The sequence below is a fragment of the Phacochoerus africanus genome, chromosome 13, assembly GCF_016906955.1.
Source record: "Phacochoerus africanus isolate WHEZ1 chromosome 13, ROS_Pafr_v1, whole genome shotgun sequence".
Lineage (NCBI taxonomy): Eukaryota > Metazoa > Chordata > Mammalia > Artiodactyla > Suidae > Phacochoerus > Phacochoerus africanus.
The window spans coordinates 6,762,765-6,781,467 of NC_062556.1; the positions used below are offsets into that span (position 1 = coordinate 6,762,765).

The 18,703-nt window shown below is 44.0% G+C and overlaps 1 protein-coding gene across 5 annotated transcripts in view; it reads right to left on the minus strand.

Annotated features, from left to right (window-relative positions):
• UBL3 (ubiquitin like 3) overlaps positions 1-18,703 on the minus strand; it is a 101,649-nt gene that overhangs the window by 69,494 nt on the left and 13,452 nt on the right. For 2 of the 5 annotated variants that reach the window (XM_047756296.1, XM_047756294.1), the window contains 2 exons: positions 15,220-15,336; positions 13,617-13,944 (listed from right to left, as the gene is read on the minus strand). In XM_047756296.1, coding sequence (XP_047612252.1) covers positions 13,867-13,944; positions 15,220-15,336 — 195 coding nt within the window. In that variant the 3' untranslated portion in view covers positions 13,617-13,866. The other 3 variants (XM_047756290.1, XM_047756291.1, XM_047756293.1) reach the window with 3 other exon arrangements.

Below are 18,703 nucleotides of genomic sequence, written 5' to 3' on the forward strand. Positions count from 1 at the left end.
TCTCAAGAAATGTTCAATCCTTACCGCAAAAAGAAAAAAAAAAAAAAAAAAAAAAAAGCCAAGGTCTTTTCTCTGAAACCAGAGCTATTCTGCCAGTCATGGGTTTATTAACGGACGTTCCGCTGCGAGTCTTTTACTCTTGCCAGAGCAGAACGGATGTATTATGTGTGTTTGCAGATCTGAGAGCAGTGCTCGGAAAGCATTTGGGATACGAAGAAAAGAATTAAATTGTGCAAGGCAGGGGAACAGACCAGACCCCATGGCTGACTTAGTTTCACTCCATGCACACGTGTTGCAAATATGTCCAGTCCCTTTAACCCTGCACTCCCCTAACCAGACCTTCTTACCTGGACTGCCGTGGGTTAAGGATCCACATGCTATCAAAACTTTGGAATCTGTCCTGACTCTGTAGGCCAATATATTAAGTTAAAAAATAAAACCTCTACTTTGTGGTGTTTTTCATTTTGCATGTAGATGATTTCTATCTGGTTGAGCCTTTTTGTATGTGTAAGAAATAAACAATTTTCTTTTTTCCTTTTGAGCCACCTCACAGCATAGGGAGTTCCCAGATCAGGGATCAGATGAGAGCTGCCGTTGCGACTCACACTGCAGCTGTGGCAATGCTGGATCCTTAGCCCACTGTGCCCAGTCAGGGATCAAACTCTCGTCCCAGTGCACCACAGCGGGAAGCCCAGGAATAAACATCTTTGATACACACTAAGATATATAAAATAAAAAGCAAGGACATAATATATAGCCCAGGGAACTATATTCAATATCTTGTAATAACCTATAATGGATAAGAATCTGAGGACGAATATACATATATAACATATACAACTGAGTCACTTTGCTGTACACCTGAAACATTGTAAATCAATAATACTCCAATTAAAATAAAGACACTGCATTAAAAAAAAAAAAAAAACTTTTTTTGAAGGCTTGACCCTGAGCAAGGAGAACAGGGCAGCAAGCACAGTAAGATCTGGGGCCAGTGTGGACAAAGCCCCAGAAGCTCGCCTCTCACACAGCTGGGACCATTCTCCACTTGCGTTGCTACCTCGCCCAGCTGGGCGTGGGTGACATGACCCTGGGGTTTTAACAGCCATTTAGTACAGATATCAATCAGACAGCATTCAGAAATTACTTTCTTCTTTATAAATAATCTACTGACATCATACAGACCCCTGAGCCACCACATCCTAAGTGGGGAGGTGACACCCAGACCTGTGACAGGTTGGCAGCTTTGCTCTTTCTCTCCTGGGCTGAAGCCACCTTTCCACCTCTTTGTACCTCGGGTCTCCAACTCCTTGCAACCTCCTTAAGAGCTTCTGCTGGGTTTTACTCATCTTTGCAGCCCCAGTGTTTAACATAACAAATGAATGACCCCCAACAACCTCGATGATAAGTGCATCGAAGAGATGAACCTTTAAATTCTCTTGCGGTTCCATGATTTTGTAAAGTCAGGGATTACCTTTTGATGTTCTCTTCAGACCTGGAGGTGTGCCTCATTAATGCAGAAATGATATTCAGGCGTAGCTCAATTGCTTTCCCATGACTAAGAGGATATGCCAACGGAAAGACGATTTTTATATGAAGGCTGGTGTTCACTTCTGAAAAAAACATATTATGTTCTTTAACGGTAACATATTTTTAGGAAGTTTTTGCAAACCTACAGCCGTGTGAGTTGGTAAAACCTGTGTTTTGCCTCTTGCTGATGTCCCACAATGCCTTGCTTCCTGACCTGGCCCCTCATTTTTCCCACACTATTGAATATCCAGTGAGAAAGCTGGGAAGGACTCTTAGGCATGACATCATCTCCAACTCTTTCAACAAATGAGAGGATAGAAACTTCTAGAGAAGCAGCCATGTTTTTGCAGTAACTGTCAAATGTACCTGAGAATGAGTTTCCTCTAAGACGCTTCAAGAAACAAAAAGGCAGACTAGATCACTGTGGCATTACAGAATTGTTGAATTATTATGTAATTTTGTGTTAAGTCATGACAAATATATCAAATGACTATAAAATATATCATTAAATGGGTATCCAAACACAATCATTCCTCTTGGTTTTCATTGTCATAGAAACAGCTTACCATGATTAGTCAATGTAAAAACAAAAATTAATGGCAAAAGTAATAGAACTCTATTCAACAAAAAAAGAAAAAATAAAAAACCCTGTATAAGCATTATACTCTCATCAGTGTAGGCAAGAGAATGGTCCTTTACACTAATCTGGTGGCATGAACTGTAAATTCTGTTTCTTTTGTATTCCAATAACCTCTACCACAGTCATTGGGTTTTGTTTATTTGTTTTTACTGAAGTATAGTTGATTTACAATGTTGTATTGGGGAAGAGAATAGTTATATAATTTCAGATAGAAATTGTTTTCGACACTAGTTTTTTTGATCGAGTGATCCATAACTATTCCAATAGGATCAAATTGGTGGGGTCTTTTTTCTCTCCAGCCAGGGAGAGAGTGGCTTTATCTATCAATAAATGTATTGCACATGACATTCATATCTAAGAGAGCAGCCAGAAGAAGCAAGGCGAGACTTCTCCAAAGCCTCATGTTTGCTCCTGAAGGCTTCTGGTATAGCCTACTGACAGGGAGGTGGCCAGCCACAATGGCTGGGGCCAGAGACTGGCCTCTGTCATCACTAATTCAGTCCTTGAGGCAGGCCTTTTGAGCAACTGCCCATGTGGCTGAATTTCACGACCAAATGATCAAGACTGAATGATGAGTGAGCACACACCACCTCCTGCATGCAGTAAGAGACCTCCCAGGGGAGAGGGGGCCTGTCTTGCAGCAACAGCAGCAGCGCTGAAAGGACGAATTACTCTCTTTAACTATTATCGCATCCAGCATACCAGGACCCTTCATAATACATCACTTTCTCAGAGTTCCCATCGCAGCTCAGTGGGTTAAGACCCCAACTAGTATCCATGAGGATTGCAGGTTCAGTCCCTGACCTCACTCAGTGGGTTAAGGATCGGGCATTGCTGTGAGCTGTGGTGTAGACTGCAGACTGGGCTCAGATCTGGCGTGGCTGTGGCTGTGGCATAAGCCAGCAGCTGAAACTCCAAACTGACCCCTGGCCTGGGGACTTCCATATGCCACAGGTGTGGCCCTAAGGAAAAAAAAAAAAATCACCTTCTCATCTTTCGGAGGGATCCAGATGTCATTAATCTATAACAATGACAACCTTAGACTTAAAGCAATAGGTTACAGTGAGAGAAAGAGGGAAAAATAACATATTGGTTATGAACCTGGGCCCTGGATTTGAATCCCGGCTCTGCCATTTACTAGATGTGTCAACATGGGTGAGTTACCCTCATCTTCTCACCCAAAAAAATAAAACTAAAAATAACAACTTATGAAAGTGGAAAAGCGCACACAAAATATCTAAATTTAAAGGAGAACTCTCTCTAGCACACAACGCGCTCTCAAGCATAAGCTACAATTATACTTATAATGAATATAGTGGATGTAGTGATAGATGCTTTCCTAGTTAGTGGTACAGGCGTGTCTCACTCTGTCTTTCTGCTGTGCTAGGATTTTCATATGGGATCATCACTTGACTAAACCAACGTCCCTTAGGGCACGTGGTCTCAGCTATTTGTTCAGGCGCTGCTCGGATCCAGACCCACTGCTTCTCATCACAGAGAACAATGAATGACACCACACTTGTGAGAGGGTCGGCCTCATGGCCAGTAGAGTCAAGCAAACTGAACATGGAAGGTGAACCCCAAACCGTGACCTCATGGCCTCTTACTTCACAAAGAAAAGGAGTTAAGGAAGAAATCGCACACATGTATATGCAGCCCATAACCCGGCAGCCTCCATTCTTTGCCCTCGTTATGCTCCTGGGGCTCCTAGTGCCTCCCCCTTCTAAGACTCAGCCAAGGAGCCCCAGAACCTTGTCCCCAACACACAACCTCCTCTGTCCTACACCTTCTGCCTCTTCTTCTCCCAAAGTTCTTCTACCTAGAGTGACTGTATAGGAAAGGGGACCTACTGATAGGGACACAGGGAGCTGGGATGACCCCAGGCCGACCTCTCTTTGCCATGGCAACATGCTCAAATGCCTCCTATCTTTTTTTTTTTGGGGGGGGGGCTTTTTAGGGCTGCCCCTGTGGCATATGGAGGGTCACAGGCTAGGAGCTGTAGTCACTGGCCTACGCCACAGCCACAACCATGCAGGATCTGAGTCTGCGATCTACACAACAGCTCACGGCAACACCAGATCCTTAACCCTCTGAGGGAGACCAGGGATGGAACCTGTGTCCTCATGGATACTAGTCGGATTTGTTTCCACTGAGCCACCAGGGGAACTCTCTCTCCTGTCTTCAAAAAAACAAAAAAAGAAAAGCAAAACCCACAGGCTCTCCCATTCTCAGCGCTCCTCCTGATCCCTCTCCTATCTTGTTCTTCCCTTAACCTCGGCTTCTGGAAAGGACAGAGGAGCGAGTCACCTCATCTCCATGTAACCCTCATCCGGGGCTGCTGTCGGGGAAGCCAGGGCAGTGAGGGGCCAGGGGGCAGATGGTCCGCATAATTCCCTCACTTCAAGGAAGCTTCATGCATACACATCTAAAATCCTAACCTTCCCTGTCCCCTGTCCCAAATGGTGGCAGCAAATGCCCTGAGCTGGACCTTTGGGCTGCAGGAACGAGGGTGTCTGAGGAGCCGGGCTCTGCCTCTCAGGACTCTCCTGGCATCTGCCGGCTGCAGAAACATCGCTTTATAAGATTTGTCAGGTTGGAGTTCCCTTCGTGGCTCAGCAGGTGATGAACCCGACCAATATCCATGAGGACATGGGTTCAATCCCTGGCCTCGTGCTCAGTGGGCTAAGAGCCGGTGTTGCCATGAGCTGTGGTGCAGGCCAGCAGTTGTAGCGCTGATTCAACCCCTAGGCCTCAGGTGCGGCCCTAAAAAAAAGAGCAAAAAAAAAACAAAAAACAAAGACGTCTCAGGGAAGCAAGGAGAACAGTCAGCAGGGAATTACTGTGTTTCTGATTTGTAAACAAAGCTGCCCTTGGCTCGTGGGTCCGGCCAGTTCCAGCAGTTTTCAAAGTTCTCCGAAGATTTGGAGACGAAGATGGGTAGGTTTTGCAGGAGATACTCCTCCTTATGTTCTCCTACTATTATTTTCTCCTCTGTTGCTTTTCTGTCCCTGAGCACACACCCAAGCGACATCAAAGGAGGAACCTAAGTCCTGGGGGAGATCAGCATCCCAGCGAAGAGGGAGCAACGAGGTGATTCTGTCAGTTCGTTAAAGCCCCAGAAGCAAACCTCCCAGCTTCACTTAGTGAGTTTGTGTCTCGCCTGAAACCACAAGCATTGGATGGAGTGGGAAAATTAAAACACACATGGGTTCTAAACCAGCTTCGTGAGAGGAAAGGTTATTCCTACTCGTAGAAAATCTAGCACAGAGAGATTCCCCTAAAATGCATTCTTTTGTAAGTGCTCCAAAACACTGCAGCGATTTGAACAAAGACACGTTTGGCGATGTTTACAGGTGCCCCGATGATGGGAGCTTGGAGATTTCAGGAGCAAAGTCCAGTCATTTCCACTATCACTGAAAATCTCCAGGATTCATTTGTTTATGAATTTCCCTAAATCATCATTTCCTTAAGTCCGAGGGGCCCAGAGCCCACTTCACCCCAAATATTTCTACATACTATAGAGAATACAAGACAAAAAAAAGACTTTAAAAAAGAGAGAAGGAAAAGACAAGAAGAAAAAAGAAGAGAAAGGAGCGAGCAGCAGCAGAGGAGCCGGATGGTACCAGTTTCCCAGGCAACCTCCTGTTTGGGGCTTTGCGGACTGTATTTCATGTAATCTTGACAACCACCCTGTGAAGTCATGTCATCTTGCCCATTTTTACAGATGAAGAAGAGACTCAGATAACTTGCTCGCGGTCACTGGGATCCGAACTCAGATCTGTTGAATTCTGAGAAGGATCAGGGAGAGGGGGCAGGGAACAAGGAGAAAAAATACCACCGGGCAGGGTGCACTCACTCACGAAGGCAGAGTTGAGTTAAAACCTTAGAACAAAAGCTTCACTCTTCTCAGCTCATACCTACACGCTTTGTCTTCCACAAACAGCAAAAACAGATAAGTAGCTTTAGGGACCCAGAACTAAGTTATTGGCTTAATAAGATGCTGGCCTTTGAGTTTTGTTCCTTCCAAGGATATATATATCCATTAAACCCACTCTTATTCCTGGAAGGGTGTTTCTACTTTCTGTACAAATACAATTATAGTTAGTCCTGCATCATGATATAGTCAAAGAAATCAAAATAAAACTTTGCCATTTAAATAAAAATCACACGACAAATATTTATTAGTGTAACACCATGGTAAGTTTAAATGTGTCTCCTGACACGATAAAATCTTGGAGGCCTGAACACATCTCGTGCCTTTTTGCTACTGTTTCTTACAAGCTCCATCCCTTTAGGACATAAACCAGTGGCCCAAAGCTCATTTTTTCAAGTCTTCTATGGAAGCGCTTGTCAAATTTCAAATTCAAATTTCCTTCCAGGCTGCACATTGAACCAAGAGAAAGATGATTCTTTTGGAAGCTTGTATGTGTTTTCTCTTGCACCTGGAGGTTCTTTGGGGCTTATTCAGTATGGACATTAAATTAAAAGGCCGGTGTACTCTGAATAAAATTATTCCTTTGGAATATGCTAAATAACACGTACAAAAATACGTTGGGAAGCGTTTTGCTGTCATTGGAGGTGGGTTTTTTTTCCCCCCCAAATTTAAACTCTGATGATACTTGAGTTTATGTACGGCCTTTACATCGGCACCTGTGATCTGTGCTAGTTTTTATAGTAAAGCAAATGCACAAAGTCTCAAGTTTACAAATTAACGGTGTTAACAATAAGCCTTATGATGCCAAACATGAAATTAAAATTCTCGATTATAATCCATCCGTACCTCCATTGTCAGGGATGAGCTGTGGTTCCTGGAACGGCTGCCTGGTGGTCCATGTTTTCATGCCTTTGAGCTGGCTCCCCATTCATCTTTTATTTATAGCACCATGGGTGTGTATATTTTCATTCTTGTAAAAACTTTCTGCCAACTGCAAGAAATGCAAAGCCTTCATATCAAGGATAGGGACCTATCATTTTATTGGAACGGATTATTTTCTATGGGACAATTCGCCATGGATTCTTTTTTTTTTTTTTTTTCCTGTCTTTCTTTCTCTTGTGGCCGCCTTGTAACATAGGGAGTTCCCGGGCCAGGGAGCCCAGGAACAAAGATGAAAAGTCCTTACATTGTATCATTAACTCTTAAACAGTCAAAGTTCAATGGATGTTAAACATGCATTTACTTTTTTCTTTTTTGATATTTACAGCTCAGTGTAGCCTCCTTTGGAACCAGGTCTTTTGAGCTCTTGGCAATTGGTAAAGACTTACACTTTGACTATTTACATGGTACAACAAATATATTCATATAAATTGGTGATCATATTTCCACCTCCATAAATCCTTCATGCCAGCTGCCTAGCTTTTCGATTGAACTGTATTCAACTTTACTTCGTGTTTTTTTTTTGGTTTTTTTTTTGAAGAAATTTCACAATATCCTTGAAGTAGCTGGAGTGGCCCCGGCATATTACGTAGCTAGGGTTTTGGAACCAGGATGGAAGTTATGTTCATTTCATGTCTTACATGACAGGAACAAGACTCTTCTGGTGTTTTGATGGAGCAATAGTTTCGAGGAGCCAATAGGAAAAGAAAAATGCCATTGTTTGCCCAGCTGATTTTAAACTCTCATTTTCATGGAATGAAATTCATTTAAATGTCATTCTAAGGTAGTTTTTAGTTATTACAGTCTAGTGATGGAGGAGTTTGTAATGTATTCATAGAAATAATTAAAGGCTCATAATAGGGCTCTTGTTCTCTGTTTCTGAAAACAGCATTCTTTTAAACCATAAAAGCTCAGAACCTTCCTGTTATCTTTCACTGATCCCCTGAAATGCCCTCTCGTTCAATTTCGAGTAGTAAGGTACACTGAGGATCTGGAGAACCCAAAAGGGAAGTTCATAGAGGTCGATTGAGCTGAGCAGTCAGAATGACAGGTTTTCTTTTGAAAATGCATTACCTTGAATGGCATTCATCAAAAAATCTCGAGAAAAATTCAAATAGCTAGAGAGGCAGAGCCTTGACGTGGGGCAAATTTTTTTCCCCCTAGTTCTCACGTTGCCTGGGGTAGAGTCCCAGAAAGGAACCCTTAAAAGCAGGAAGGGTCTAGGCCAGCAACACAGCAGCCTTTATCCCAGGGGATGAAACTGTTGCCGGAGAGAAATTCTTTTTCTGCAAAACCTGCCCCCACTCCCACCATCACATTTGCTCTGATTTGGAGGACCTGTACCAGCGTTTTATGAAGGTGAAAGAGAGTCCTGATAACAAAGGGCTACGTGGCGGGGACAAAGCAAGATTCTTTTTCTCCCTGGAGGACTGGATGGCGCAATGAAAGGCAAGCATGTGAGTGAGGGACAGAGGCGACAGAGAGAGGACAAGGGCCAGCCCTTCTTCAGAGGAAGGAGGACTTATCTTCAGTTTTCTGTTCTCCTGGTTAGGAAAAAAATTACTTCTCCCACTCATTTTGTCCTTTTCCTTCTCCGTGGTTTTGTTTCAACCTCAAGGGACAGACTTGCTTTCTCTGCCTTCATCTTGGTGCTGGATGCACCCTCTTGTCGTGATTGCCGCTCCACCAACAGAACCCATTGTAAATTTAGTCCTGCTTTTTCGGCTCTGGGGAGTGCCAGCGTTTCCTTTTCCCTCTTTCTTTGTTTTTATAGGACGTGATCTCCCCAACAGCCTGGTAAGTGTTAAAAGAAAATCAAAGATATTCAAACTTTGGGCATGCCAGGGTCCTGACCCATTCTGCTCTGTAGCACAGTGTCCCCCCCAAGCCCCCCATACCCGACATTCCCCTTCCTTTACACCAAATTACCCTTCGCAAGTAACCAACACTGCCAAACACAGAGTGTGATTGGAGCAATCTGGCCTTGACCCTTTCGATCTTTGACTTAAAATGAAGCCCAAAGACCAATGCTCAGAGTAGCAAATAAAGAAGGCTCTACCTGCTGTGAGAACGTCTCAGACTAAGTCAAATAAGTCAGAAGGAAAGACAAGTACCACATGATATCACTTATACGTGGAATCTAATATACGGCACAGATGAACCTGTCTACAGAACAGAAACAGACTCACCAATACAGACTTGGGAGGTTGCCAAGGGGGAGGAGAGGGAGTGGGATGGACGGGGAGTTTGGGGTTAGTAGATGCAAACGATTCCATTGAGAACGGATAAGCAATGAGGTCCTGCTGTACAGCACAGGGAACTATATCCAGTCTCCTGGGATAGACCATGATGGAAGATAATATACAAAAGAATAAATATATATATACACACACACACACATATACACACATACACACACATATATAATATGTATGACTATATAGCAGAAAATTACAGAACATTGTGAATCCACCACACTTTAAAAAATTTAAAAAAATTAAAAAGTCTGAGGGATTACATTCCAGATTTGCAAAACCCATGCATTAGGATGTGATTATTGGCTTTGTAAAAGAATCCTTCACTTTGCAAAGGAGCAACTAGAGGATTAGCGGGAAAAGCTGTACTGCATTTAAAATCATTTGGTTTACCCACCTCGAATTTACACCAAGAGCCCTTCGCTTGGGTAAAGCCAGCGATGTCCTACAAATGGCCAAAGATGCCAACCGCTTATTAGAGAAAGTCTGAAAAATAACAGCAGTTGAAACCACTGCAGAGAGAAGACAGGTTGGCGGCGGCTTCTTTAAGAATGAATGACAGGCAAACCTCTACCACATCTGCACTAAGACGTCCCCTTTTTTGGAGAAACTGAAGGGCTTTGTCCGTCAGTGGAGACCTATTTGACTTGGTGAGATAATTTGAAGGTGCAGGTCTTAGGTCTTGGCTAAGATAATAAAGTTACTCAAGTACACAAAGGAGAATCGGTTCTAATACAGAACCTTGAGAAAGTTTTAGGGAGGATCCAGGATAATTAAAAAACTGTGAACGTTTTCACAGAGTTCCCACTGCGCATTTGAATTCATCGAAATGGAAAAACACGAAGTGAGTTCCTGAAAAATTTCGCAATGTTGCGATTATGGCTTCATTATGCAGCTTTGTTAAAAACAATAAATGAACATTTCCTGAGCCCCACACACGACGGGCAGCCAGCGTGCTGGGCATTTTCTCTCTGCCTCACTGAACACAAAGTCATAAAATGATGAACCCAACAATTTAAACCATGTTTAAGGGTATGGTTTTTAAATCTAGAATTAAAAGCAAAATCTGGAGTTCCCGTTGTGGCGCAGGAGAAACGAATCCGACGAGTATCCATGAGGATGTGGATTGGATCCCTGGCCTTGCTCAGTGGATTCAGGATCCAGCGTTGCCGTGAGCTGTGGTGTAGATTGCAGATGTGGCTCGGATCCCGAGTTGCTGTCGCTGTGGTGTAGGCTGGCTGTAGATCCAATTTGACCCCTAGCCTGGGAACTTCCATGTGCTACAGGTGCAGCCCTTAAAAAAAAAAAAAAACCCAAAAAGCAAAATCTCCCTGACTGTAGACCAGGTTTTTCTTCCTAATGGTGAGAGGGGATGGATGTGCAAAGGGACGAATTGTGCTGAACACATGGATAATTAAAAATTGACTCCAGTGCCTCTAAACCGTCACTCATTTTACAAAAAGATTACGATTAGACATTACACATGCATGCTACGACTTAGACGTAAGAATAAAACCTCCCTTCCCTGCCCTTCACTTCCTCCAACAGCTCTTCGGTGCAAGGGTCTGTCTTCCCTCCTCTCCTTGCAGGCGCAGCAAGATCCTGGTGCAGAGGAAAAACCCCAAGCCGTCTGGTAGGCGGGACGAAAGAGAGGAGGGTTCTTCGTGCTCGGTGACTTTTCCTCCCAACCGAGGCCAATGCCAACGCCTCCAAACAGAGACCTTAACGGATTAAGCGGCAGCCAAAACCCTTGCCGCCGGCAGCTCTGCAAACTCTCCCTGAAGCTGCCTGACTCACATGGCCTCCCCGGCCGCCCGGGTTCTTAGCCCTGTCCGCCTACCGAGCTCCATCCCCGTCTGCGCTCTATTCTTAGGCACCTGCCTTGTTATCTCCAGGGCTGACGGACAGCGTGACATCATCGCTGGTTATCTTCGGTTGACGTGGTTCCCTGATTGCGGCCTGCATTCTGCCTTGCCTTCCCCGACAGGACTTACCTGTTTGTCACGGCAGCCTTGTCACCAGGTGACTCACATTCCCCTCCAAGGCCGAGGTGAGCACAAGCCAGTCAACACGGGGGCTTCCGGCTCTCAGCTCTGTGTCAGGGGCTTTGGGCGCTGACTCCGTGAACGCAGGAGGTAAGGGCCTAAAACCAGACATACAATAATGGACATTTCAAAAAAAATTTATATATTGACTTATGCAAGAGTGGACACGACCAAAATTTAAAAAATAAAATAAAAATTTAAAAATTTAAAAACCAAAACAAACAAAAATAGTAGACACTATCTAATGGCTGCTTCCTTGACCAATAAAAATTGCATTTACTTCTCGTTCACCTTCTCAATGTACTTGACATAGTCACACTTCTACAACTATATCATAATTCTGCAAAGAGCATACACTGCAGGGCCAAGACGTACACACCACAAGTACAGTTTCTTTATCGTACAGCTTGTGTGGTTGCTGAAGCTTCAAGCAGCCTCCTCTCTTCCCGGGTATGATGCATCAGCCTCTGTCTCCCCCAGGGCTCCCTCTGATGATTTACATTTTGGAATTTTTGCTTTCTCCTGGTTACCTACCCCTAGGCCCTGCGCCCAGCTCCCACCCGAGCTGGTACCTCCGCAGCCTGCTTTATAGTTATTATTCAGGCTTCCCTTCGACCGCTTCCTCGCTGGATCCACCTCTCTTATATCCCTTCTAATTTTCCTCCTTTGTTGTGCTGAGTCCATCCTCCAATACCTGGGGCCGGTCCTGGTAGAAAGCAATGGCCTTATTTTATACTCAACTTGGAACTGCCAGCTTTGGGGGTGGGGGGGCATTTCTTCATGTGGCAAGAGGAGGGGGTTAAGTAACGGAAGGATTTTTGCTTTGGTCTTTTGTTTAACTCATTTCCTGCCAGGGGTCCACTATTGTAAACAGCGGTGGGATGGAAGACAGAGGGAGAAGGAGGAAGAGGGCAAGATAAGAGGTCACGGAGAGGTTATGTGCTCCCTGTTTTCCAAGGTCGCCTGGCATTTCAAGGCCTGGCTGTCTTCAAGGAAGTGGGTTTACAATTACAGGCCTGTCATAAGCTGTTGCTTTGGGGTCCAGGATACAGGCTCATATTACTGTGTTTCTACAGGAAGTGATGCCAGGAGAGGCTCAGAAAACTGAGGTTGACTCAGGTGGGATTTGGTGACTCGGGGGGGCTTCTGTGTCTCCTGTCTATTTTCCTGGCTGTCGGCTAGCTCTGACTCCTACGAAGTTAGAGAAAAGCCCATTAAGACGACTACGGAAATGACAACAACTCATTACTGTTTCATACGTAATTAGGAAAGTTGGCTTTGATGGTTTGAAGAGGTAAAAAACAGAAGGCTGCGACCATGCGTGGGAGCCCCATCATTTCCAGACGGAAGACTGTTGGGGTCACAGTTTTGTGGGAAGGACCAGAGCCAAGGGACTTACCTAGAAGCAGTGTTTCTGTGTGGCATGTGCTGTTTTTCCTTAGATTCCTGCTTATTCGAGGGCAGTTGAGGGCTAGCTGATGGAGATTACAGGGAGAGCCTGAAAATTGTAAAAAGTTTTCAAGCTGCTCATTTCCACACTTCTTCTCACCCAGGCTCCATGTGTCTTATTTTGAACACCGTTGGCATCGTTTTACACGTGGAAGCAATATAGAAGAGGGTTGAGATAAGCATCCGGGAATCCTAATTGAATCTGACATGCAGTGTATGTAAACTTGGAGCAGCCTGACAGTTTGCAGAACTGTATTTCTTACATCAGATGTGAAAACACCTACCTGCCGGAAAATACCTACCAAAATTACCTGCCAGGTTACCTGTGTTAGTCACTCCTGGGGTCTAGTCATCCAAGACCCTATTAGAATGCTAGATTAGAATAAAAACACTCATTATTCCCTATGAATAACTTAGTATAAATTTAATTCTCATATTACCTAGTCAGTTACCTGCCAGATCCTAAGGGAGATGTAAGATTGGTAAGTCTAGATACATAAAGAGTGATTAGAAAGATTATTTTTCTCGTAGGTTCTGTAAGTGCAGAGACCATTACTTCTGAGCTAGATTGTACTTCATAATGTCAGGAGAACCCAAGTGCTTTTTTTGTTTGTTTCTTTGGTTGGTTGTTTTTGCACATGTAGTTTCCATTCTCCAGGTCATCTCATAGCTCATGATTGCTGCTGAAGCTCCAGCCATCACATCTACATCCTCACCAACAGAAAGATGGATGGAGGGAAGAAGAGTATGACATCTCTCTTTCATTTTCACTTATCTCTCTTGGGCCAGAACTTACACATACACTTCTAAATTTAACTATAGGAGAAGTTAGAAACTCTGGGCTTTAATTTGTGCTGTGAACATGGATTCTATTATTATGGAAAAGGGGGAGAAAACCCTGAGCCCCTGATGCAGGTTTACAGCTCCTGTCTACGCTGGTGCCACTGTTGGGGTTCAGTCACACCTCAGCATTTCGACCAATTTTGTAGGCAGTGCTGATGCGTCATCGAGGTGGAAGGCTGAGAGTCATGAGTGACCGGCAGAGCTGGTAGTGTGCTGGGGGAGCCACAGCACTCAGGGACACGGCTGCCAGTCACCAGGCTTGCAGATGCAGCACTCTATCAGGGAGGAGAGGGCCCGGACACCAGGACCCTGAAAAAAAGAAAAGAAACAACATCGCAGCTGCCTCTTGAAATTCAGCTGGGCTTTTTCACAAGCACATGGAGCACAGGGGAAATTCTCAGAAACCCTTGGAGACAGGGAGGGGGCCTTCGCTTTGGACCAGGATCCGTCATTAACCAACAAGGAAAAGGAAGTGAAACACTGGCTACAGTTAAAACCTGCAATAAGTCACAATTTAAAGAGAAATTCTTTCTGTGAGTTTAGGATATGATTTGGGCAGAACTTAAAGAAGCATGCTTCTGCCTCTGAGAAAAGGTGTCTGTTCTGCTCAGGAGAACGGATGGTGGCTTAATTATCCCCAGTTGAATATCAGCAGCAGGTAAGTCGGCTCTGGATCTTTCGTAACTCCGGCAGCGTTAACATCAAAGCCTCCATGGCCTCCGTCAGTGTGAGTATTACCCTAGCATGCGTTTTCCACTCTGCTCTGTTGCTTCCTTTTATGCATAAAACCTCAAGGCAGAATTATTTCAAAGTTATGGTCTAAAAAAAATTAGGGTTTTCATGGTAACATTAATTTATTTCCCTTTTTTCCATGTCCTAGTCTAAGATTTTGCAATTAGCATGATAATTGGAAGTTTCAAATACCGTGGTCAATACGACGGGTTTAATGTTCTGTTTTGCTTTTTCATAAAACCTTCGATGTTCTAATTTTATAGCTTTCAGTGCTTTATGGCTTTGTTATTGCTGCTGCAAAGGTTTTGTCTTAATAGATGTGGAAGTTTTTAATAGTTGCATCTGCTCACATCTATTTGACTCTTATGTTACAGTAACAAATAAGCACATCAGAGGTGAGATTAGAATTTTGCAATAGACACAACCGAAAAAACACTGGTGACGTGAATAATATTGCTCAAGCTTAATGGATTTTGTTTCCCCCACCAGACAGCATAGATTATTACCTTGGCATCCGAAGGTTGTGTACTTATAGGCAAGTACTTTAGGCAAGAGAGTGGCAGGTGGCAGACACTGTTAGGCATCTATCCTGTTGTCCATGCTAGACTTGTTCTTTTGGATCAGAAGCCTGATGGGAGAAAAGTTCAACTTTCCCCCCGCTTTTATGTGGAGGTGCAGCCACAGGACTAAATTCTGCCCAATGAGCTTAAGAGGAAGCCTCCTAAGATGAAGGATGCTCTTCTTTCCTTTCCCTCCTTTCTGTCTAGGCAATGCAGATTTTAGATCATGAAATGATGACGCAAGGTTGGTGAAACAAGAGGACAGAAGGAGCCTGGATTCCAGAAGACCTACCATCTTCGTCCTGGAGGTGAACTCTGGTTTTTTTCCCAGCAAGAGAAAGTTCTTTCTGGTGTCAGCACTACTGTTGAGGGTTTCCTCAATGAGACATCCAAGATGAATTCTGGGATTCTGAAAGGTGGGATGGAGGATATACGTCAGAAAGGGCAAAGTCAAGAACTGTCTATCCTACAAGTTGTGCCCAAATTAGGACTCATACTCCCCTTCAAGCTTCTAGACCAAGGGGTATTTGTCAGCTTTCTATTCTCTGCAGAGACTGGCCAATGGTCGAGCAGATACACAAAATAGCTGTTGAATGAATCAATACACAAGTGAAGAAAAGGAAGGGGAGATGGAGAATGTGGAATGGGTGATTTTTTTTTTTTTTTTTTGCTTTTTAGGGCCACACCTGCAGCACCATATTAAAGTTCCCAGGCTAGGGGTCTAATCAGAGCTGCAACTGCATGGAAGCTTCAGCAACGCAGGATCTGAGCGACCTCTGTGACCTACACCACAGCTCATGGCAACACCAGAACCTTTACCCACTGAGCGAGGTCAGGGATCGAACCCACATCCTCATGGATAATAGTTGGGTTCATAACCTGCTGCGCCACAATGAGAACTCTCTGATTTTTGCTCATTAGACTAAAAATACATAAGGAAACTTGTTTGGGGGACTCAAAAATCAATTTTAAATTCATGATGGATGAGGAGTTCCCATCGTGGCGCAGTGGTTAACGGATCCGACTAGGAACCATGAGGTTGCAGGTTCGATCCCTGGCCTTGCTCAGTGGGTTAAGGATCCAGCATTGCCGTGAGCTGTGGTCTAGGTTGCAGATGCGGCTCGGATTCTGCGTTGCTGTGGCTCTGGCGTAGGCCGGCGGCTACAGCTCCGATTCGACCCCTAGCCTGGGAACCTCCACATGCCGCGGGAGCGGCCCTAGAAAAGGCAAAAAGACAAAAAAAAAAAATTCATGATGGATGAACATGCTGCAGAGTGATTCAAATGCTAAAGTATTCTTAAACTTAATCTTAAAATTGAATATCCATAATTAGCCCATCAGGTATGTGTTGAACACCTATGAGCCCAGTGCTATGCTGCGTGTATAATAAGGTATATTTCAAAATAGTTTCTCATTTGTGGTGTATGATACTTGATGCGGCCCTCTTGAGCCTCATTCTTGCTCTTTCTCACCTCTAGGGTTGTTTCAAGGTGGTGGGAAGACAAGGGAGAGCCTTAACAAATACCCTAGTGACCCTAGAGATCTGTCTTTTTCTCTCCTGCCCACTGGTGTAGCCCATGTACCCTCTCCTGGTATGGAAACCAAAGAAGACACCTGTAAGAGCCAAAGGAATAAAGCTCTAATGGTGGAATGTCAGACAGATTGCCAAATAAGGAGAGACGTAGGCAGCAAACAAATGTAGATTGGTTCTGCCCAGATGTGCTACAATGAGGGTGAGATTCTACTATTCTTAGAATCATCTTTTCAGGGCTGCTTGAAGTTCCTCAGCCTAAATCTTCTTTGCTCATTATCTAGTTCCTGGTGTTTGTGACTTTTTGGAGATTTAAAAAAAAAAAAAAAAAGATTGTCAAAGTAGCATTTTTGGCATTTTGGAGTCATCTGAAAGGACTCAGAACCACTATTATCTCAAGAGAATGCTAACGAGATTACTCTAGATTTGAATTTCCGTTTCATTACTCTTATCAGGGGACTTGGGGGAAGATGCCAAAGTCAGATTGGTCAGCCTGTTGGGATTAGGATCTGAGCAGGAAGGTCTCTAAATCCACACTGTTCAACTGAACTTTCTGCAATAAAAGGAATGTGGCTATGCAGCCCCTGACATGTGGCAAGTGGGACTGAGGAACTGGGTTATCGCATTTTATTTAATTTTAAATGATTTAAATAGCCACACATGGCTAGTGGCTACCATGACGGACAGCATAGCTCTAGAATGTTTTGTTCTTAGTTATCATCAGTGGGTCTAGAGAGCAAGGAATTAAAATCTTATCCAAAGGAGAAGGCTGAGGTCAGCCAAGAAAAAGGCTGCCAAAACGGGTGGTCAAGCTTGAGAGGTGGTGGCAAGAAATCAAAGCTGAGTGCAGAGGACCGACTGAGGCCAGAGAGAGACAAGGTCAGAGGGAGAGAATGAGGTCAGAGTCTCCAACGGGACACATGGCCAGCTTCCTAGGCCACAGCTCAGGACCCTTTGCCTAGAGCTGTATGTTTAAGAGCTCTTAGCTTGCGTTCGATTGCCCCAGGCTTCTTAGAAGGTCCAGGCCTGATGTTCAGAGCACCTTTGGCAACAGAGAGAGATGCATTTGAAGACCATGTATCAGAAAGCCAGCAGCTACATTTTATAATATGCCTGTGTTATAATAGGCATAACATTTAATATGCAGATGTTCTAATATGTTGCCATATTTGGATTCGTTAAGTAAAAATCGATTTTTTAAGTAAAAAATATTTTTCTGCTCATATGTGGCTTTGGGGTTTTTCATAGGGTCTTTTTTCTCCTGGTATGAGAAATCTTATTTTGCCACAAATCAACCAAATACCAAAAAAGAAAATTTGGCTTTAAAGCAAAAGACACATTTTCAATTCAAAATGTTTGTAATTTTATCTAAATACATATAATTTTACTTTTCCATCTTGAAGTAAGAAAGTATGTGAAATCCTACTTTAACAAAGTGTCAGAAAGCCCACCTGGCTGTGACTGGCATTTTCAGTTGCCCTGGAAACAGGCTCAAGACTCTGCTCCATTGTTTCAACTTAATGGAACAATACAATAGTCCAGTGTCTTCGGGGTCCTGCTGTTTCATGTGTCTTGAAATTTATCACTATAGATACTGGGTACAATTAACAAAGACTTTGGAAGGAGGGATCCTGAGAGCATCACTGAATCATGCCTTTCTAGTTTTTCTCAATGTGAGGTTTCTTTGGAAATGCAGAAAAAAGTCAGGGGGAAACATAATCACATAGGGAATTGGTCTCTGAAAATCCTTAAAGTGAAGAATTTAAGAATTTTTGAAGAGTTCATTTTTCTCAGCCAAGGCTCAGAGGGGCTGGACTACTGGGTCGAAGACTTTTGGGGAGAGAGAAAAACCATCTCTACTCCTTCAGTCTTAAACGTGTGAGATCAGATGTGATCTTGCGCCTTCTCAGAAGGGCTCAGATTTACACCTGTTGGCCAAGCTGACAAGTAGCAGGAGAATGAAGACTGTGGCTAGGAAGCGGTGTTGCTGGGGGTGGGATGGAGGCAGGAGAGCCAATCGTGTGCATGGACACTGTGTGATTGGCAGAGACGTTGACCTATCCAGGCATGGTGGAGAAGGACAAACATTCAGGATAAAGATTCACTGGTCAGGAGAACTCTGATTTCGCTAGCCCATTTCCGGGGTCTAGGTTGTGGACTACTTGGGTCTTGATGAGAAGAAGGATGGATTGATATATTCTGGAAAGGAGGGAGACTCACTCTGTGCTCACCCTTGGCCCCACTT